We start from the raw sequence: 23,777 nt of genomic DNA on the forward strand, positions 1-23,777 counted from the left end.
CCCCAAAAAACGTAATTGCTGAGTGGAAAAAGCAATGCAGAGCTTCATCTCTTCCTTAAAGATTTTCAAGTATCATAGGAACACAAACTCATGAATAAACTAATTAAAAATCTGACATTCCATCTTGCTTTACTAATTACAGGATAAAAGAAAGAATGTAAAAACAAATGTTTCTTTACATTTCTCTGATTAACATAATATACTACGAAATGCTGTAACTGTTGTGAGCTATTTTCTAGCTGCTTCAAGTGTAAGACACAACTACAGTTCTATTAGTGAGGAGAAATGAATAATCAGTCTTAGGTAACTCAAAAGGGATACGGGAGGCACGAAAAGATAAACTGACTTTGGCTTGGACCTACTGTAGACACTGAAATGCCAGATTCATCAACAACAACAACAACAACAACAAGAAAACAAGAGTACAGCAGCAAGCCACCACTTCACCACATATTAAGAATTCTGAAAGAGTCAATAACTTTCTTTTCCTTCTCAACTCATTCTGTTGTATCTTTTTGTTTTTCCTGGTTTTTGGCTGCAGGCAGTTCAAGGCTTGCCCATTGCATAGGTTCAGCTTTTCTCATGGTAATTTCAATCTTCGTTGCAGTCATAGTTACATAACTTCGCTTTACATCAATCACCTGCAACATATCAAAGAGAATTACAGTACACCTGGGTGCTTTTATTAGTTTTAGAGGCAAGTAGGTTGAAACGATAAACAAGATTTCATGCCTATGCCTATGCCTATGCCTATTGCTAACAGTCAAAATTCCAAGCTTCTAAGGCCATTTCCATCCCTAGTTTAAACTTTTTGGTAAGAAATAATGGTAAGTTATATATCTACTTTGCATCAATGCTTACTAAAGTACTGTCTTTTATTATACAATGGTATTTTAAATATTAAGAAAAAATTCTGCTGGATTCATAATACTTACACCCCATAATTTCACATTTTGATGAAATTCCTTCTCTCCTTCAAATACAATGTGCACATTTAACTGAAAAAGAAAAAGTTGAAAAAAAAAAAGAAAAAGTTGATTAATTGATCAAAACCAAAGTAAAGATTTATGATATAAAACACTGATTATAAAAATAAGAAGATACTGATAAAAATCATTTAAGCTATTTTAAGGAATTACCAATATTGTACTTTATTTGGAAAAACCATTAACCATTTTTAAACCATTAAAAAACCAATAGTGTACTTTTTTTATTTGAAAAAACGATTAATTACCAATATTGTACTTTTTGAATTTGAAAAAAACCAAGAAAAATTAACTTGTAGTTTCATATTGAGAATTAAGTTCCATTATTATTTGATATTCTAAGCTACTACAGTATCTCCATGCTTCAGAAAACACTACTATGCAGAAACTTTCACTTAAAATAAAATAGTTTCTGTGAAAGTAATTTCAAACTAATTTTCAAATGGGGAAAATTAAAAGATCTTAAAAACAGCTCAAACAAGATCAATATTTTATAAGACATTAAGAATAATGTATAATTTTTACTCAAAGATATTTAGTGGGGCTTCCCTGGTGGCACAGTAGTTGAGTCTGCCTGCCAATGCAGGGGACGCGGCTTCGTGCCCCGGTCCGGGAAGATCCCACATGCCGCGGGGCGGCTGGGCCCGTGAGCCATGGCCACTGAGCCTGCGCGTCCGGAGCCTGTGCTCCGCAGCGGGAGAGGCCGCAGCAGTGAGAGGCCCGCGTACCGCAAAAACAAAACAAAACAAAACAAAACAAAAAACCCGAAAAAAAAAGATATTTAGTGTACTTACCAATGTACTATTTGCTACTACTTGACTAAGTTCCGGAAGTGAATTTTTAGCATATACTGAAATGGTGACTTCACCCCCAGTCTGATGCCAGTCATGTCTACAAGGAACAACCTTTTTCCCCTGTAATGTAACAGAAACTTTATGAATTTACAAAGTACCACATAATTAACCCCTTAAAAAGAGTAATTTGACCCATCTAAATTGAGAACAAAAATACCACACAAAACTGAGCCCTTAATGCTTTTAAGCACAAACAACTTCTAAAGCTCCCATCAAGAAGTTAAACCAATAAAATAAAATACAAAGAATCTTATAGTTTTATGATTTGAGAACACACTTTTGAAGACTGAAGTGAAAAACACATTTGCTTAGCAGGATAAACCAGACAATATCTTAACCTCATGCATAAGAACTTTCCATTTATTTTCTACAAATTGAAATTTGGGAAAAAATAATTGATTAGTTATAACTATCTGCTGTTGTTATTGAATACTTTCCTCTCATAATAACATGCAAAAAAGGGTGAGAATTTGTGGAAGTAATCTTTTGATTACTATTATGAAAATATTATTACCTATGAGTGATACATTGCTGTAACAATATCTGAAAGACAAATTGTGATTTGTTCTATAACTGAGGGTAATTTAATGCAGGAAACGGCGAGACACTACTGTTTTAAAAAGTAATATTTATATATTCGTACAATTATACTAACTGAATTTAAATTACTTATATGACTTACATCTTTTTTGCCCTTAGCCACCTGGCTTAGACACTCAATACTTGATAACTACATGCATTAAAAAATAACAAAAAAATGTGTTTCATCAAGGGTCATACTATGAAAACTTTTGTGCATAAAACATTTTATTTTTTCAAACCAAAACTTTCAAACTTTTGAACCTTGGAGAAAATACAGGGTGATTTCACTTTTTACTAACAAAACACTCCTAGAAGTTTTGTGGTAGATAAATTATTATAACTTAATGGATACATTTATAATACCTAAACCCATGTGTTATTAAGAAGCAGAAACTATAAAACAAGCAAATGTAGACTAAATGAATTCCTAAAGTAATTTGAACATAAAGACACATATACTGAAAAGGTTCATTGTCTTGAGGTTATTAGTGCCAATACAGCACATAAAACTAATTTAAGATACATTAATAATAGCCAAAAAAAGTTTATTTAGCAAATAATTGCTTGCCTTCTTACAATTTAATGGGATTTTGGGGGATTATTTACACAGACACAAGTCTTTGTGAAATACTGTCAGGGGGCTTCCCTGGTGGTGCAGTGGTTGAGAATCTACCTGCTAGTGCAGGGGACACGGGTTCGAGCCCTGGTCTGGGAAGATCCCACATGCCGCGGAGCAACTAGGCCCGTGAGCCACAACTACTGAGCCTGTGCATCTGGAGCCTGTGCTCCACAACAAGAGAGGACACAACAGTGAAGAGGCCTGCGCACCGCGATGAAGAGTGGCCCCCACTTGCCACAACTAGAGAAAGCCCTCACACAGAATCGAAGACCTAGCACAGCCAAAAATAAAAATAAAAAAAATAAAAAATAAACCAAGTTTCATATTAAAAAAAAAAAATACTGTCAGGGAAGTAGGTACGTGATGCTTTCTCTTCTCTTTTGATAAATTTCCTGGTAGCAAGCAGAGGCTTTCAAAACAATCCCAATAAAACAAGTGTGCAATCCTTCTCTTCGGCCACTAAGAGTATTTGTATACCTGTATATGGTTGAATGATGTTAAGTGGCCAAAAGAGAATCAGAAGTCTAAATGATTAATAACATCAAATGACCAGAAAAGTGATTTTTAAAAAACAAAAACTGGGAACAAGATATGGAATTACAGAAAAATATGCTTCAATTTAGGCTAGCTTAACTATTTCACAAAAACCTACATATTTGCATCAACATACATAATGGCTATTTTGACCAAAGAGCAGTGCTCTGAGAGAGCTTGACTCAGATTAACTTCAGTTTTTAGGCTCATCAAACTTTACTATGTGATGGAGAGAAAAACTTGTTTTTTTTAAATCTAAAGACAGAATAATCTCAAATCTCTTCAAAGTGACTCAGATAAATACACTCCAATAAGCTATTTTTAAAATGCTACTTACAGCATCCTTTTTAGTCCATGTGTGTTTCCCTGTTGTACAGCCCTCTTGGGCTAAGAATGTATTAAAATCAGAAGTTTTTCTTCTACAACAGCTCCAGTATTTCATCCTGTAAATTATTACAGAAAAATTTCAGCAATAAAATCTCACAATCAAGTTCAGAAGTGTTAAGTGATAAGTGACTTAACCAAAAAAGAAATAAGTGTTTAACTTTAGTATCTTACAAATGTCTAAATTACTAAACAATTAAAACTGCCAGAAGACTATGAGAACCTACTGTATAGCACAGGGAACTCTACTCAATGCTCTGTGGTGACCTAAACGGGAAGGAAATCCAAAAAAGAGGGGATATATGTATATGTACGACTGATTCACTTTGCTGTACAGTAGAAACTGGCACAACATTATAAAGCAACTACACAAAAGTTAAAAACAAAAAACAAAAAAACAAAGAACAAAAAATCAAAACAACACCCCCCCCCCAAAAAAAACCTTAAAAAACTACAAGACTAAAGTTAAAACCAGAATGCCATTTAGTATAGCAGTTTTGGAGTTCCTGAGTGAAGATGCTTAAAACCATCACAAAATCCAAAATCAGCTTTTCACTGATAGTTTACACTCCAGTTTCCTCATGAAGCTACCATGAAGTGGTATGACCAAAGATTGAAAATGTTCGTATTTTAATAAACCAGCAAAGTGAGAACATGCAAATAACCTAAAAATAACTGTTTATACAACCTGTGATGGTCAAGCCCAAAGTAGGTGAAACCCACTATTATTGACTTGAGAAAAATCTAACACTGGAAGACAAAAATTACAGTAAAACTTTGGGTTTGAGTCCTGAAGAATATGGAAACAGAGTGGAAGATTTTAATACAGTACTGCGTTTCTATAAACTACAGAGTAATATATTGAGAGGCTCTCAACTGAGAGCTGTGGAAAAGTATGGGTTTTCTCAGATGTCACAATGTTGATGTCTTAGTGTCCCAGGGCCCAAAATTCCAAATGTCCTACAATGCACAGCACAGTCCTTCAAAGAAAACAAAAACAAAAACACCTGTTCAGCTCTAACAGAAAGTATCACACTGCAATAGAAGGGAATATGGAAAAAACATGAGGTTTGACTCACAACGGCCACTTCACTGTAATCTTGTTTCAGTTTTCCCATGTGTAAAAAGAAGACAAACCCACATTTCTAGGTTATTGTAAAAATTATATGACAATGTAAGTAAAATACCTAATATTGCTGCATGGCATTTAATGTTTGAAGGCATATTAACATTTCTAACATCTACCATAAAGTTTTAATTAGTCTGGTATAAGTTACCCTTCATGGAAAATAGGTACTCCAGAATGATACACACAGACTTCTTCTAGACTCTGTGGACCCTGATATGTCTAAAAGAGAAAAAGAGACAAAAAAATTAGCTTCACATCTCAATGTTACATTTCACATGTATTTGCAAGTACTGGTGACCTCTATGAACTAAGAAAATGCCCAAGAGATAACAATTACCTAGAACATTCATAAATTCACCTCAGGCCATTCCAATAAGGAATGAAAAATGATTCCTTTTTGGATACGCTTAAGTTTCAGTTCCCTGTGAAAAAGGCAAATATAAAAGTAGGCAAAAGGATGTATTCAGATACTTTCAGACTTCTGCATATGAGGACACACCCAAACACATTCAGGTATGTTCTATAAATTTACAGAACAATATTGAAACCAAGAGATTAGTACTCTCATCAGAAATACAGTTATAGGATGAATTATGTGCATAGTAAACTCTGTGAACATTATGAATTAAAATGGAAAATCTAATAAGCAATTCTGGAAGTCCCAGATGATGATTTCTTTTTCCTACGAAGCGTAAAATGAGCTGCAGACCTATATATATATCCAGGGTTTGTCTGGAAGATCCGGGCCCCATTGCTGCTGTAGATGAAGGCTCTACAGATGAATTCACAAAAAGTTATGTTAATAAAACATAGATGCAGCCAGTAGTATATTTTCTGTCTATTTTGGTATTTACAGCAACCATCCTACAGTTACAGAAAATAGAATTCTGTACATTTACTTTTTGTAAATTCAAATTACGGGGTGTGTGTACCTCCTGAAGATACTCCACAGGCACACAAAACTCAGTACGTTAGATTCTGAACTTACATCACTACTCTCCCCCAAACCTCCTACTCTTCTTCCCATCTTATTTGATGGCACCATATCCACTCAGTCTCTCAAAGCAAAAATTCTGTAAGTCCTCTACAGTTTCTCTTTACCCTCTACCCACACATAGCCTATCACAAAATCCTGTCAATCTGACTTAAAAATATCTATCAGTTTAATTTGCTAAACTTCCTCATGACCACTAGTAGATTTTAGGCAACGAAACTATGCTAAAAGATTCTAATTAATTTCTCTGCCTTCAATTTCTGGACTCTACTACCTAATTAAAACATGTATCACTCTCTTGTTTAAAGTCCTTTAATTACATCTACCTCACACCATATACAATAATCAGTTCCAGGTCGTTTGCACATTTAAATGTGCCTCTATATATGAGAAAACACTCATGGCCCTACAATAAACAGATATCTTAAATAGGATACAGAAAGCCCTAGTCATAAAGGAAAAGATGAACAAGTTGAATTTCATTAAAATTGAAGAGACTCTGTTTACAATCAAAAGCCATTATTAAGACAGTGAAAAGGTATATAGCCTCTCGGACAAAGGACTTGTAGTTAAAACATATAAAGAATTCCTAAAATCATTAAGAAAATGTCAGTTTAATAGAAAAACAGATAAAGATTTTGGACATGTCACAAAACAGGATATCCAAATGGCCATAAACATACAAAAAGGCAGTCAACATCATTATCAGGAAAGTGCAAACTAAAACCACAATGGGGAGCTTCCCTGGTGGCGCAGTGGTTGAGAGTCCACCTGCTGATGCAGGGGACACAGGTTCGTGCCCTGGTCCGGGAAGATCCCACATGCCGCGGAGTGGCTGGGTCCGTGAGCCATGGCTGCTGGGCCTGCGCATCCAGAGCCTGTGCTCCGCAACGGGAGAGGCCGCAACAGTGAGAGGCCCACGTACCGCAAAAAAACCAAAAAACACCACAATGGGAACATTCCACATCCACCAGAATGGCTAAAATATAAAAGACTGATATTATAAAGTGTTACCAAGGTGTAGAACAAAAGGAACCAGCCTAATATATTGCCGGTAAAAGCGTAAATACAACCACTTTGTAAAACTATGTGGGAGTATGTTAAAGCTAAACATACATACACACACAAACACACATACACACACACACACTCTCTATGAACCGGCAACACCATTTCTAGTCATATACTTAAAAGAAATGTGTACAAGTATCCTAAAAGTCATGCACAAAAATGTTCACAGTAACATTAATCAAAAAACTTTATAGGACAGTAGAAAGGATAAATTGATTGGTACATTCAAACAATGGCATGTTTTAAAGCAATGAAAATGAACAAATTACAGCTACATGAAACCAAGATAACCAACATTTTATTAAGCAAAGGAAGACAGACACGAGTACCTGTTCCATGATTCTATTTACAGTAAGTTCAGAAGTAGGCAAAACTAATCTATGTTGATAGAAAAAAGTGGTTACCTTTGGGAGAGGAAATAATGAATGAGAGGAAGCATAAGGAGGGCTCTGCTTTGTGAAAATCCCTTATGCTTACAGAGAATTAACATATTTATATATATTTAATGTTATATTTCAATGAAAAAACTTAAAAAACATTTCTTCAATGGCCAGCATGACCTAAAGTAAGGTTTTGAGCAGTATAAAAGCCTTTCAGGATCTAGACCCTAATTATCTCTTTTAATCTCAACTTTACATCAGCAAATTTTGTACCACTGTTAGACTACTTTTTGTTTTCTGTATATTACTGCTATCACCTCTGCTTGGGATATCCTTTCCCTTTTTTGTCCATTTATAGAACTGCCATTCACTTCTCAAAGTTGATCTGGGATACCTTTGCTCTGATCTTCCTCCATTACCCTACCACTTGCACGATATCTCCCTCACCCCAAGAATTAATCATTCTCTTTTATCTACTACTTCTGCCTTATACACATGTGAATGCATTCATATTTCCCTCTCTAAATGAGCAAGGTGACGTCAAATTTAACATGAAGGAAGACTGTAAACCTGCCCCCAACCCTAACTCCATTTCCTCCTTCTCAGTTAATGGTGCACAAATCACCTAGATCAGGGGTCCCCAATCCCCAGGACTCGGACCGGTAGCAGCCCACGGCCTGTTAGGAACCGGGCCGCACGGCAGGAAGTTAGCGGAGCTTCATGTGCTGCTCCCCATCGCTCATGTTACTGCTTGAACCATCCCCCCTGCCTCCACTCTGGTCCGTGGAAAAATTGTCTTCCACGAAACCAGTCCCGGGTGCCAGAAAGGTTGGGAACCGCTGACCTAGATGCTTCACTTCCAGTTTATTAGCAAGTCCTGCTAATACTTCCAAATATCATCCATTCCACACGTGTATATCATGTGCCAGGCATTGTTCTAAGCACTCAAGACACAGCAAAGAGAAAACAAGTAACATTCTTTCCTTTTAAACCTTAGTTCAAAAGGGGAAGGGAAGGGAAAGTTAGATTGGATAGAGCATAAGCAAAATAAATATGTAAAACAAGTAGTGTATAATAAGGTGGTAAGTGCTGTGGAGAAGAGTATGGAATGTTGGAGGGTGTGTAATATTATATAGAGTAGACAGAAAGAAGCCTCACTGAGATGTCTGAATACATCCTACATTTAACCACTTCTCAAAAACATATCCTAATGCCTGGTCTCCAGAGTAGCACCCTAGCTGGTTTTCCTTCCCGATTCCACTCCTGCCCCATTAAATTTGCCACTTATCAGCCAAAGACATCTTTTTCAAAGCCCCTCCTTAAACAGACAATGGCTTTCTATTACACTTAGAATAAAGCCCAAACCCCTCACTGTAGCTTATAAGGACGGACCTCCATAATCTTGCCTGCCTTTCATACTCCCTACTTTCGCACGCTTATCAAGCCCCCACTGACCTTTCTCATAATTTCACGAGTAGCCAAGCTCTAATGCCTCTACACATACTACTCCCACATCTACTCCAAGGTTTACATAACTCATCTGCTACATTATTCAGAATTCTGATTTAGTGTCACCATATAAGAAAGGACTTCCCTGACAAGTGCACTTAAATACTTTTACTCTATCTCCTTGTCTGCTTAATTTTCTTCAAGTCTACCTAAATTCACAGCATTTAAAAACTTATTTGTTATCCTTCCCCCAAAATTAGAATATCAGCTCCATAAGAAGAGATTTTTGCTTTATTTAATACTATATTCCCAGCCCCTAAAACAATGTGTGGCACATAGTAAGTATTCAGTAAATGCTGACTGAATTAGAACTATTTATTCCCATGATCTATTAGACATGGTGCTCCTTAGAGATAGTCTCTTATCCATGTTAATAGTCCTGCTCCATGGAATAGTGCCCAACACATAAAAGACACCCAAATGTTTGTCTAATTAAGTCAATTACTCTTTTCTCAAAATTAAAAATTTACTTCCATGACACAACACAAATTTTACAGTATATACCTTTGAACACCCTCCATTTTTACATGAAGTTCCAATCTTAATTTCATCACTGTCTTCTTCTACAACAAAGAAAAAAACCAAAATAGAAACATTAAAATAGAACAGTTTACTATAGTGCTATTCTTAAAAAGTAAACTATTCCATAACACAAGTATTTAATAAAATAATCTACATACAAAAAACCCTGATTTTTAAAATGATTTTAGATAACTAAGTTTTCTGTGTGACCTTTCATGTAATACACTTAAAAGCTAATAAGAAACCAATTATCATGAGTAAGTCTTGCCTATATCCCCAAACTGATATATGACATGACACATTTCTATTCTACAATGCAAGACTATATACAATAACTTAACCTTATGTAAAACAGAAATCATGAAAGGGTTACTTTTTTCCCCAGATACCAGGTGTAGGTCAGAGAATACTGAATATATTTTATATCACGCACAATGAAACATTTACAACTATCAAAAAATTTTAACTCACTGTTAAAAAGTAATGAGTAATAGAAGAAATTTTTAATTAACAGGTTCTCATTTTTATTAGACAAAATGGAATAATCCACATATTCATTGTGTGGTTTTACCAGCATTCAGTAAACAAAAATCAAAAATAAGTTCTTTACTACAATGTACTTTTTTTTTTTTTAAATTGGGGTATAATTGCTTTACAATATTGTGTTAGTTCCCGTTGTACAATGAAGAGAACCAGCTGTATGTATACATATATCCCCTCCCTCTTGGACCTCCCTCCCGCCCCACTCAATCCCATCTTTCTAGGTCACCACAGAGCACCAAGCTGAGCTCCCTACGCTATACAGCAGGTTCCCACTAGCTATCTGTTTTACACGTGGCAGTGGACATATGATAATCCCAATCTCCCAATTCATCCCCCATCTCCGTCTGAGTCTACACATCCATTCCCTATGTCTGCGTCTCTATTCCCTCCCTGCAAATAGGTTCATCTGTACCATTTTTCTAGATTCCAAATATATGCGTTAATATACGGTATTTGTTTTTCTCTTTCTGACTTACTTCACTCTGTATGACAGTCTCTAGATCCATCCACATCTCTATAAATATACTACAATGTTCAATGTACTACTTTTTCACATTTATATACAGTAAACTACACTGCTCCTGTCTCTTTTAGATAATTGGTTAATTGAACAGAAAAAATTACAAAATACAAAACAAAATCTTACCTCTCTTATTTTCTTCATTCCCCGATGATAGTTTAAGTTTATCCAGTGCTTGTTTTAGGGAGGCAGATATTTTTAATTCCAAATTTGTCATTGGTTCATCCGGGCTGGAGAATTTGGAAACTTTATTACCATTACTGATGTACCAAAATATTTCTTTGTACTAAAAATATACTTAAGACTCTACTTATGATACGCCAAATGCCTTGTCAATCAAGGTTTTCTCTTTAAGAAGTATTTTACAATAACTGCTATTAATACAGCTACATTTCTAAGTCTTAGCAGAAAAAGTTCTGATATTAAATAATCATGCTACTGTCAACACATTAAATTATTAATCAGTAGGGCTAATGGGAAGCAAGTAAAGAGTAAGAATACAAATTTGTTAAGATGAGCAACTCCAAGGTAGGGACTGCAAACTACCTTTACATTCCATGCCTAAGCAAAACACTGAGCATGTAACAGGCAATAAACAGGTACTAAGTGAATCCATATCCCAACTGGTAGAGACAGTTCACTTTATGTGGACACTAGTACATGCATCTATAAATTCAGACACGGTTATATCACAAGGCAGTTTTAGCAGGGTTAAAAAAACAGTAACAACAATGTCCCCTAACATTTCACAATGGTTTAGTGTTATATGTACAATCTGGTTAAGGCACTCAGTAAGTATTAAGAATATTAATAAATGTAACAATAAAACTGAAAATCCTAGGTTATTCATTCTACATCCTTAATGAAAAACCTACTGATATAGGAGGCACTAACAAAGTACACAAAAACCTATATCCTCTGTCTCTACAATACTATCTAATGAATTTATGATAAAATATTTAATTTCTCTCACTTCCTCTTAAATGAAATTAGTATTAGTCCATAATTTAAAAAAAATTAACTCATCCTGTCAATTACAGTAGACTCCACTATAATATTTAATAATGAGCCATGCCAAAATTCTTGGCTTTTTCTGACATTTTTTTCCCCACTGGCAAATCAGCCAGTAAGGCATCTGATAAAATTTCTCACAATATGAATAAGCTGGATATAGAATAAAATCATCCTAAGTAGTCTGGTTACAAAAACAAAATAAACATCAGAAAGTCTCTTTGGGTTCTTATCTTGGTCGGGTATAATTCAAGATGCTATAAACTTATTTACATAAGATCAATAAAGAAAAAGCTGGGAAAATCGTTGAGTCCACAGTGTGAATAAAATATCAACAAAGGCCATGTCTGAGGCCGAAAACCATCTGTTTTCTTAAGTCCTGTATTTTGGTTCTAAAACAATTCAATACTCAAGTGCAATATGAAGAAGACCTGGTGTACCCAACATGCATGTGCGGGATTGTAAAATAGAGTCTAGTGGATCGGAGGTGAGTATGAAGTACCTGTGTAATTCTACTGCAAAACGATCAAAAGCTATTTTAAAAGTACTTTAACAAATATGCCATGTAAACTGAATACATTAAAAATTGATCAGTAATGAGATTAACAGTTTTTAGGCAAACTGTTAAAAGATGAGTGACTAGGCTTGTTCTAAGTGGCAAAATATGGACAAATGAAAGAGACAGAATTTGACTCAATACAAGGAAAAGTTAAATACTGAGTTAGTAACATTAAAATGAATTGCTTTAAAGTAGAAGTAAATTCTTCTTCAACAGAATTATTTGAAAGGAAATTAAATATTTTTCTATCAAGGATGTTCTAGAAATTATTTAAGAAACAGTGGTAGATTGGAAAGGAAAGCCTCTAAGTTCTTTTTCAACTCAAAACTGATTCCCTGACAAGGCCAATTCTTTTACAGAATTCCACTATGCCACCATGAAAAAGATACACACCAAGGCACAAGAAAAATGTGTGGCTTCCCCGCCCTTAGCATAACTGAGTACACAGTGAACAAATCTGTACTGCAGTTCTACTGTGTATATGCCCTCAAGGGAATAGAAATGAAAGGTATTATCTAAGAGAAAACCAAAAGGTTCAAAAGTGGGTGAACTACACAGTAGCTGCAAATGATATTACGCAAAATGAGAAGAGGAAATACCAGGAACAAATACTATTATTCAAGTGCGACAAAAACATACAACTGTATAAAGTATACCTTGGCCTTTTTATTGCTTCTATTGGTTTAGGGGCTTGAATGATATGCTCCTGAAATTTGGGTTTCAATTCAGATAGTTCTTTCTTCTCAGTAGTCTTGACTTCAGGTTTGACTGGCTCGGGTGGCTTCTCACTATTATGCCTTCCTTTCGTACAGCCCTGTTGGTGAGAGGTATTCATTCACTGAGCGTCAGCCTATCATCTACTTCACATGCCATGACAGAAATACTATTTTTCAATTCTTTATTAATAAATTCAAGGGCATGTTTTCTCCACTTTTAACACACTGACTTATTTTAAGAAACTAAAAATAGAACTCTAAACTTAATGTATTTGTAAATGAGTTCTTACATACGAATAATGCATTAAAAACAGGCCTTTAGGGCTTCCCTGGTGGCGCAGTGGTTGAGAGTCGGCCTGCCGATGCAGGGGACGTGGGTTCATGCCCTGGTCCAGGAAGATCCCACATGCCACGGAGTGGCTGGGTCCGTGAGCCATGGCCACTGGGCCTGCGCGTCTGGAGCCTGTGCTCCGCAACGGGAGAGGCCACAGCAGTGAGAGGCCCGCGTACCGCCAAAAAACCACCACCAACAACAAAAAACACACACACACACACACACAAAACCAGGCCTTTAAATTACACTTAATAAATATCTACTATACTTATTCTATTAAAGGTGCAGCATAAACTTGTTTACAGAAAACAAATTCTGGAGATCTCACACAGAGAACTCTACAAATTATTTATACAAAAGGGTCCCAATTTGGTCTCAGTTCTCCTACTACCTACCTATATGACCTCGAGCAAGTTAGTTAATCTTTTTATTTTGAAACCACCAGTTAAAACTTTCTTTCTAAATCACAAAGAATAAGGCATAATCATTTTACAGAGAAATTAACAGTTTAAGTGTTTTACTTTTATTAACAACAAGGGTAGTTGATTTCAACAGATCTCAAATTCCAAAAGAGTTCATACAGAGAGACATACATGGCTCCAAAAACTTTATGACTTTATTATTTTTAAAATAATTTTTAATGATTTGTTTTTTAATTGGAGTATAGTTGCTTTACAATATTGTATTAGTTTATACTGTACAGCAAAGTGAGTCAGTTATACATATACATATAATCCCTCTTTTTTGGATTTCCTTCTCATTTAGGTCACCACAGAGCACTGAATAGAGTTCCCTGTGATATACAATAGGTTCTCATTAGTTACCTATTTTATACATAGTATCAATAGTGTATATATGTCAATCCCAATCTCCCAATTCATCCCATCCCCCCTCTTTTCCCCTTGGTAGCCATTCGTTTGTTCTCTATGTCTGTGTCTCTATTTCTGCTTTGTAAATAAAATCATCTATACCAATTTTTTGAGATTCCACATATATGCGTTAATATATGATATTTGTTTTTCTTACTTCACTCTGTATGACAGTCTCTAGGTCTATCCATGTCTCTACAAATGACCCAATTTTGTTCCTTTTTATGGCTAATATTCCATTGTATATATGTACCACATCTTCTTTATCCATTCCTCTGTTGATGGACATTTAGGTTGCTTCCATGTCCTGGCTATTGTACATAGTGCTGCAAGGAACACTGGGGTACATGTGTCTTTCTGAATTATGGCTTTCTAAAGTCAGTTTCCTCATCAGTAAAATGGAGGCAATGGCAATTCAGATCTTTTTTGAGAGGATTAAATAAAACAAAAGAATACTTCCCATATCTGGCAGGTGGTAAACATTCAATAAATTCTAGCTACCTTTTCTATATTCCATTGAGTTATACATACATTTTAACATCCCTGAAATCATAAGGTAAATCGTATGTCATTTAATTAACAACTAGATTTCTTTCTTAAGGGTACACAAAATAACAGTGCATCTCTATGGTATCTTAGATATGATAAAAATTTACTGTTCCTAATTGGAAATGCTTTAAATTGTTGCGTTCCTTCTTTTTGATAGCCTTTTAAGACTACTATATCAAACAACAAGAACCTACTGTATAGCACAGGGAACTATATTTAATATCTTGTAATAACCTATAATGGAGAAGAATCTGAAAAAGAATAGGTATATATATAACTGAGTCACTTTGCTGTACATCTGAAACTAACACAACATTGTAAATCAACTACACTTCAATAAAAAAAAAATAAAAAGCTAGAGGAAAAATAATAAGCTGTAAGAAAAAATTCTGGGCTGTAATTTTGACGTATATAAAGGAACAAAGTACACTAGAAATAAAAAAAAAAAAAGGCTGCTATCAAAAATAAACCTAGGGCTTCCCTGGTGGCGCAGTGGTTGGGGGTCTGCCTGCCGATGCAGGGGACGCGGGTTCGTGGCCCGGTCCGGGAGGATCCCACATGGCGCAGAGCGGATGGGCCCGTGAGCCATGGCCGCTGAGCCTGCAGGTCCGGAGCCTGTGCTCCGCAACGAGAGAGGCCACAACAGTGAGAGGCCCGCGTACCGCAAAAAGAAAACAAACAAAACCCTAAACTGACAAGTGGTTAATTAATATCTTGAAACTTTAATCTCAAAAACAGATAAATTCCTTATTTTAAATGCCATAGAAGGGAGGTGGGTAAAAGAAAGGTACTATCTGTGAGTTAACAGGGACTAGTCAATAGATGCCCAAAATCAGACTCCTCAACTCTGGAGGCTCCCCATAATATGTACTTTTTGGGAGATAATCTAGGGGAAAAGAAACCCATTAATACTTACTGCAATGCTTAAAAAGTCAGAAAAATCAGTTGTTCTTCTCTTACAGCAAGACCAACCCTAAGAAACATAAGAGAGGAAAAAAAAAGAAAACTTATTGTATGAGAACCACAACCCACTAAAACACTCTATTTGGATTTATCTCCTTGAATCCCGAAGTAACCTGTATACGCATAGTTTTATAGTTTTTAAGTGTTATAAATAATTCACCTAATCAAGTGAAATGATTAGTTTTTGACTTAAAAAATGAATTAACCAATATTAAAAGTGATTTGTGCTGTGACCCATCATGAAAGGAAGCACCTTGAAATATGGAAACAGAAATTACTTGTTTTCAATAGTACTTGATTTTTAGAAGAAAAGCAATCTATAATTTCTAAAAACTATTTTAAGGGATCTAGGGAGTAAGTGAAGTGCTTTACTTTAAAAATCCATTAAGTTAGAGATAATAATTATAATAATTCAGTTTCTAAACAAACTCAGCATAGTTGTTCCTCAACAATAAGCATTCTATTTTCAGAAAAACATTAATTCATGTAGTAGCTTAAGCACTGTTAGATCTTTCAAGGTTAAATGATCTTTTCAGCTAGAAGCATACAAATAAAGAAACTGTAATGCCGTATGAGATTTCTGAATGAAGTATCAAGTAGCTAAACAATAAATGGCTTTAAGTTATCACCTATAATTCCAATGTAGTACAAAGAATAAGGAAATAAAAATGCAGCAGTCTCAAAGCTTGGCATGTCTCAAATTCGGACTAAGAGTCAGCTTTGCACTTATCCATCTGGGCCTCACTGTTTTTCTCAATGTATGCATGAAGAATTTGGTAATGACTTTTTTCACAATATGCCCTTAAATTTTTGTAAAAGGAAAATGTTAAATATTCTAAAATTCATATTTTCCTTTATTCTGAAATTTAATTTACTCTTAACTGAAATATACATCAAAAATTACTAATTATTACAAAATTAAATATAAGGTTTAATTAATATAGATAATATTGTCATCAGTAAAGTTATTCGATATGAAAAAAGCTTTATTGTCTTAATTCTATATGAAGAATTAGGTATTCTGGGAATATTGGGATACATACATGACACACTGTTCCCAACTGCCGATCTGAGATCTATGGTAGTCCTCAGTAAAATGTGAAAAGGTAATTAAAGTATGTAAGCATAAGGTTGCAAACTGTCTTTTCTTAAGGACTGCTCTTTTCCCTGCATATGCCTTTTCTAATTTAAATATTAAAATGTTTTTTTTCCTTCCTGTTAATGCAATGTTTAACTTCTCACTTGGTTAAACAGAAAACTGACAACAGTAGACACCATACTGATTTATGTATTTTGCCTGAAATCTACTGGGCTATGAAATTCAGTAGGCTTGGGAAGTCTAAGTCTTCAAATGTTTATAGAGACAATAATAAACAGTAGAATCGGAGAAGAGAAACAAAAACACTTCAAAGTAAAATCACTAAGTTTAATTAATCAGAGTAATTAACAGTTGGGTAGTAAAAAGAGGAGCAATGGACTAAATGACTAGAAAGTTAGTGATATCATTACTAGCAGCAGCAAACACGAAAGGCAGGCTATTTTTGGAACAAGGGGTCACTTCAGAACTCGTCTATGCTTGCCAATGACACAGATAAATGAAAATATGTTGTATAAGTCACTGGCATAGAGGTGACAAGAATAAATTAAGGACAAGAATGAATGAGCTGAATGAGAGAAAACAGGAAGCCAAACCTGAGAAGTTAAGTATGCCCATGGTTAGGAGACAGGAGGAAAACATCATAGGAAAACAAAGTACAACAAGAAAAGCAAACACAGAAAAAATGGCAATTTAGGAAAGATAAAATCCCCTCACCCCCAGCAAAAATAAGTGTTCCCACAGAACCACAGTTTCCATCCCCATAGAAGCTTGTAAAGAGGCTAAAAAGATGTAAGGAAGAGTCGTATCATAATTTGCCCTACTGAACGTTTGTTCTGTTTTTCTCACTCAAAACTAACCATATTAACATAAACTTGCTATCTGCTTGTACATCATTGTTTATATGTAGCTAACAGTTAAAAACCAGAAAGGTCCAACTACTCCCTGAAAGGTAAAATTAGAAATTCAAAGGGCATCGATAATATATAAACACATAGGACTGTTTATGTTCCTAAGAATACCTAAAACCATGGCAGCCACACTGCAACAGTTTCTTTTGAGATATACAAGGGAAAATGTACATTATCATAAATTTTAAAAGATCAATAAACCCAACACAAAAAAACCTGATCAAACAATATTCTATTATTTCTCTAAATCTACAGAACATCAAAGAAAACAGGCGGCATCTCTTTTCTGTACAGTATTACTCTAAACTTTCATGTCTGTCCCAGGAGTGGCACTGTTAAATATTTATAATAATGTTCCCTAAAATTCAGAGCTGCTCTTATTAAACAGCACCTGCCTGATATATTGAAAGATTAAGAAGTGTTATGGCTTCTACAATTGCTTTCATTTCCCCTCAAAGTGAAGAAATGAGGGGCACTGAAAGTGAGAGTTGGGATAAAAGTAACAATTTTGTAACTGGAAAAGCCCTTAAGATCACCATCTACTGTCCTCTTTGCCTTTAGTGGAGCACTTGCTCAAAGCACCCCAAAATGGTCATTTAGAAAGCACAGAGTCACAAGCTGAGGAAAAAAAAAAAGAGAAATTCAAGATTTAGTATTATACCTCTGAGTTTACTATAAAAATGTGAAAAGACTGAAATGTATCAAGTTCCTACCTTTAATGCATCATGAAAGACTGGAACACCTGGGTGGTATGTACAAGCGTCTGGTCAAAAACAAAAGAAAAAAAAACACTTTATAATGAAGAAAAACATCATTTCCTTCAGTGTTAACATATAATCCTTTTTCCATATGCAGGTAATACTTTTCTTTTCCTTAAAAATTCAGTAATGCTCGAATTTGATGCATGCCACATAGTGCTTAATATAACATTGTATTAAAATAGTAAAGGTTAAAATTCTAATTTGAATATGAAAACTATATATAAAAACACAAATAGTTCAAGTATAACAAATTACATTTTGTATTCCTCTAATCTTCGTTGTAAAATATTTTAGTACCCAAACTTCAAGCTCCAAATTTTGACCGTATTCGGTTTTTACAAAATTACTATCAAATTTAAATGTTCTTATGTGCATCGATTCATAAAGGTTGCCCAGGAGATTACCTAAAAAGATATTTTGGAAAAACAGGTTCAAATTAAAAAAAACACTGATACAATATCTAATTGCTAATTTAATTTTCCTACACAGGTGTCAATTCCTAGATATAAACCTAATTAAAACGAAGTTTAAATTCTACAATCTATTTTCAGGCTTGTCAATGATTGTTAGTCTATTATATCCCTACCGCTTCCCCATTACACCACCAAGTTTTACTTAACTCTTATGAAAGTGGACTTATTATAGTCTGCAGTATAGAGAATTACATTAGAAAAACAAAACAACAGATAATAGACACACTTATTCCCTAGCTAGATAGCACCATGAGATCAGAAAAAGCAGGTCAGCTCCACACCTGTGCAATTTTCTTATAAGGCTACTTTGCTCAAACTTTCACGTCTGTTTAGCTCTCAATTGTCTACAACCTCTGATTCCTGGTGTCGCAAAATGATTAATTTCTGGTACTTTTCTCCCTATTGCTGTATTAAGTCAGTATGTTTTCCTTCCTTACTACCTAGAAACCATTTGAGCTAATGAAGCAAGAAAAGTGTCAGGTATTTTCATGGTACAGTAAGTAAGCCCAGTTTAGGAAGATGCTATTAATTAAGGGTAGTAGTGGAGCTGAGGGCTGAAAAAGGACATTCAAAGTAAAAATGAGTATGCAGAGGAATATGAAGTTGAGAGGGGAATCAAAGTAGAGAACAGGTAGAATATTTTCAAATATCAAATTTACATACAGTCAGAGGCATAAAACACATAATGTCTGACACAGTAAGAGGCATGATCATAATAATAGACAGTTCTGGCAGAATGGCAGCAGAAGTGAGTCAGGTCTTAACCATACAACTAGTATAAACAAAATTTGAAAATCACTGCTAAATAACAAGCAGATGGACATTTTCCTCTTTAGTATTTCTTTTCTTTTTAAATCAGGTTTGCCAGTTTTGCCCTAAGTAATATTATAGGCAAGAAGCTACAACACAGTAGCGATTAAGAGCCAAGGGCTTTTAACATTGAGTCCTACACTGGCTCAAATTCTGACTCTGCCTCTTGCAGCTGTTTCAGTTTCCTCACACGTGTGGATTGAATAAAATACTGTTTGTGAAGAGGTGTTTCTTCCAGAATAGCTGTTTTTAACATATGCAAGTTACCATGTCTCTTTAACACACTCATTTAACTTTTGTTTCAAATGAAAATGTCCTATCATCGTAGAAAGGAGTCTTCTTATTTTAGTCAATACACAAGGTCAAACCTCTCCCATCCTATAAAACTTTCTCCTAATCAAGTCCACAGTTTGCTATTAGCTCTTGTCTTTACTCCCTAGCCCCATTTTCCATCAACCAATTCACTTGGAGTATTTATTCTAAATCTCTAATATAACCCCAATTTTGCTAAAGCGGATAAACTTTAAGCAACCTTAATGGAACTCTCTGCTGAATTTAGTACGGTTGACGCTCAATGCTTGAGACTGTCTACTCTGATTTTTCTGGCTTCCCTCATCTCTTTCCTGGGCACTGTACCATTTCACACACACAAAGCTGACTTCCAAAAAATAGGCTGTATCTCCCCTTAAAATTAGGCTGGCACATAACACCCTATAAATAAACATATTGCCCCATTCAACAAAGCATCAGTCTTCCCTTTAATATTAAAGTAAAATATGTACAGACACTAAAGCAATTTACTTTTTACACAGGCTACCAACAGTAAAGGGCTTTGAAACCCTTCACTCCTCGATGTTTTCATCCATTTAAGTCTTACAATTTTCTACCTGAACTTCATATTAATATCATAAAAACGATTAAACTTATCTTTTCCTCAGAATCCTACCAAAGATCTTATCATTTTAAATTATGTCCCCAATTCACCTGTGCACCAAGATAAACATTCAGACATCTCAAGAGGTGAAAAAGATTTTTTAAGTATCAATTTTAATCTCGTACACAATGAGGAACCATGTTGCTACCATGCTGAACTCTGCTTCTCTATTAAATGCGTATAACACTACACACTCCACAGAGTTGCTGTGAAGGTTAAATGAAATAACAATAAAGTGATAGGCCAATTCTGGCATATAGAAAACATACAATAAATGCTAGTCGAATTGAGAAAGTGTTACAATGCCTACAATTTTCAAGGATTCAACTCACTTCCTTATTCCATTCACCTATCAAAATTCAAATCCACTGGTCAGGTTCTATTGTTCACCTAGTCTAATCACTGACTTTCACCTTACATCCTTAACTCTACACCTGGGTGCTGTAGAGGACATTCAGTCACTGTATCCTATAGACCGCATGGTACTAAATGGAAAGGCCATTGCAAAAATACCCAACAAACATGGCTACAAAGGAAAGGATGAGGAATGTATCTCCCATTTGGGCGGATGTATCAAAACTTAACAGCGTAAAGATACAAAATAATTTTCTTAACCAAAAACGCTTTAAAGAGTAAGGTTAAAACAAGTGAGTGGGTCGAATGAATAAATCGACAGCAGGCTTTCAGACAAATACACTTCTATACTATTAGAAGCCGAACTTAAACGCTAGGATAAGACCTTCCAGGCAATGTCGGTCTGTCTCTGACACACGGACACAGCAAAACAACCGCAAAGCGAGCCCAGAGCACCTCGTTAACTTCTGATTCCTTTAAGAGACGCTGTGGGGGGGGGGGCGAGAATAAACATGTTCTAAATTCCACGCCAATTAGAGAGTGAGCGGACGACTTAGGCAAACACGTGCGCCCGAGGGGCAGTGGGTCCGTGGGTCCGGAAGCTGCAGAGGGAGGGGTTCAGACGTCTTTGCCTGGGAGCCCCCAAAGCGGTCCTGCGCCCTTGGGCGGTCAGGCGGGAGGGGCGACACGGGGTGGGGGGGCAGCGCGGCGCCGGCTTGCGCGGAGACCCGGGATGCCCTCCGGCCCAAGGACGTCCACGGGAAGAGGTGGAAGGGAGGGAGGGCCGGCGGCGCGCTTCTCTTACCATCGGAATTGGTCTCGGGATCGAAGCGCTGGCCGCAGCCTCGGTTGTAGCACAGCAAGGCCATTTTCTCTTCCCACCGCCCCGGGTCAGGGCCAAACGCCCGGAACCGCCAGACACTGCCTTTACAACACCCCTGTCGCAACCACCCGTCTGCGGACTGGGGCGGCTGCCGACTTCCGGAAACGGCCAGTTCCGCTTCAGGAACCTTCGCGAATTTTCCGGTCGCGCAGGCGCACAGGCGATGCGAAGAGGCGGAGGAAGCGCGGGCGGCCGGCCGCAGGCGGAGGCCCCTCTAGGTGGGACTACGATGGGTAGGGGGCAGGGGTCGGAGATGCAGCCAAGATATTTGCCGGAGAGAAACCTTAAAGGCTGGAAATGTAGGCATCCGGGGCACTGATGCGCTCTCTCCGGATCTCCACACTCATTGGCTGCGGGTATCTCGCACAGCGAACGGACCGCCCCGCCCTCTCGGCCCCCGTAGCCCGTCATCCTGCTTCCTTTTGAGACTGTAATTACCCCTAAAAGCCTGGTCGATATGTTTGCGCCTTAGCTGCCTGAGAGTGAGTGTAGAGTCGTTCAGTATTTCCGAATCCTCTTCCTGGAACGTGGTTGCTTAATAAATGATGAGGGGGATGGTGGACGAGTCTCCGTCTATGCCTCCACTGGCCTGATCTCAGAAGCATTGAAGAAGTGTAGGCATCGGGAGCAGTTTTGATAACGAAGTAATTGAGGTCAAATCACATTGAAAATACAAAGCAATTGAAAATTAGAATATCAAGGAGAAATGTTGTTCAATTACAGCGCTAAAGTGGTCACTATTGCTCTAAGACGCTGGGGTAATTGTTGTTTCGTGTTAGCTTCCATTTAATCAGTTTGTGATGCTGAATTCTCCGATCCTGGATCATCTGGTAAGATTCTATCAAGAGCATCTTAAAAAGTGTAGTGATACATTAATGGGCACACGCAAACAACCCTAGTTCCAACTTGTATGTTTACCAGACTTGGTGTATTTGAAATAAAAGCAAATGCTTCTTGATAACAGGTATACTGAACAAAATGGTAACATCAGTATTTGTCAAGTAGAAGTAAAAAGCTATACAATATTTCTAACGATCCCAAGTCTGTTCATGAGAAATAAGTTCAGTCCTCCCACCCCAATAAAGAAGACTTCATTTTCCATCTTCCGTTCCTCCATAACAAGAAGTATTAAATTTCTATGTAGTCATTCTAACATAGATATATACAATGTTGTATTCTCCTTTATTTTACCTAAGGAGTATTTTTCTGTTTTGTTTCATAATCACATTATGAATGATGAGGTAGATTTCTGATGAATAAATGCAATATAACCATTCTTCATTTAATCCCACCAACTTTATTATACAATGAGCTTCAGTGATAAACTTATTGTATGTTGTTTTTCTTATTTTAGATTTTTGAGAAGTAGCAGTAAGGTGTATGAACTGAAAAAACAAAACACAACCCCACAACATAAGAGCTGTGAGTTGAGTTTTATTCTACTACAGAGGACTTACGCCCAGAGCAGCTCTGAGGAACTGCTCTGAAGAAGTAGGGGGAGGAGCCAGTGTGTGTGTGTGTGTGTGTGTGTGTGTGTATGATTTTGGATAGGGAATACATGCAGTCAAGCACACATCTCAATAAAAGGTTATTACTAGCCAGGAGGAACAAGTATCTCAGTTAATGATTTTAGTGCCTTTTTTTTTTCCATGTAAGGGAAGATGCAAGATTTTGGTTTCATTAAAATTCTTCCTGAGATATCTAACTATCTAGAGGACCTATTTTGCCAAAGCACAGAGTGCCTCATCCTGTTCTTCCTCTTTAATTCCTTTCAGGGTGTACTGCTGGTCAGTGACTGCAGTGGCTAATGACTTGATCCTTGTAGAAGTGGATGGTGTGTGACATTCTTTGTTTTGCAAGGGCTTAAGCCTTTTAAAATAATTTTAGGACTTTAAAGGTGTATACTGTCAATTGTTTCCAAAAAAGG

General features: G+C 36.3%; 1 protein-coding gene across 2 annotated transcripts; it reads right to left on the minus strand.

Annotated features, from left to right (window-relative positions):
* Nucleotides 1–259: 259 nt before the first annotated feature.
* On the minus strand, nt 260–22,242 carry CHORDC1 (cysteine and histidine rich domain containing 1). 2 transcript variants are annotated; one of them, XM_007446523.1, is made up of 11 exons: nt 21,773–22,242; nt 18,349–18,398; nt 15,582–15,638; nt 12,854–13,011; nt 10,754–10,857; nt 9,547–9,605; nt 5,237–5,307; nt 3,913–4,018; nt 1,781–1,900; nt 936–998; nt 260–641 (listed from the first exon to the last, which is right to left on the minus strand). In XM_007446523.1, exons 1-11 carry the CDS (start codon nt 21,834–21,836, stop codon nt 498–500), a joined length of 996 nt encoding a protein of 331 aa, XP_007446585.1. In that variant the 5' UTR covers nt 21,837–22,242; the 3' UTR covers nt 260–497. The 2 variants fall into 2 exon arrangements, with proteins under 2 accessions (XP_007446585.1, XP_007446586.1); XM_007446524.1 differs by lacking the exon at nt 15,582–15,638 and having other exon boundaries at nt 498–641; nt 21,773–21,836.
* Nucleotides 22,243–23,777: the final 1,535 nt, after the last annotated feature.

This window comes from Lipotes vexillifer, unplaced genomic scaffold, assembly GCF_000442215.2.
Source record: "Lipotes vexillifer unplaced genomic scaffold, Lipotes_vexillifer_v1.1 scaffold1160, whole genome shotgun sequence".
In the NCBI taxonomy this organism is placed as follows: Eukaryota; Metazoa; Chordata; class Mammalia; order Artiodactyla; family Lipotidae; genus Lipotes; species Lipotes vexillifer.

Coding starts and splice junctions, on each gene's coding strand:
- CHORDC1 (XM_007446523.1), bottom strand. CDS start 21,836: ATGGCCTTGCTGTGCTACAACCGAGGCTGCGGCCAGCGCTTCGATCCC. Junction 13,012..15,581: donor CTGACTTTTTAAGCATTGCA/GTAAGTATTAAT, acceptor TCTCACCAACAG/GGCTGTACGAAAGGAAGGCA. Junction 10,858..12,853: donor GAAGCAATAAAAAGGCCAAG/GTATACTTTATA, acceptor CAAATTCTCCAG/CCCGGATGAACCAATGACAA.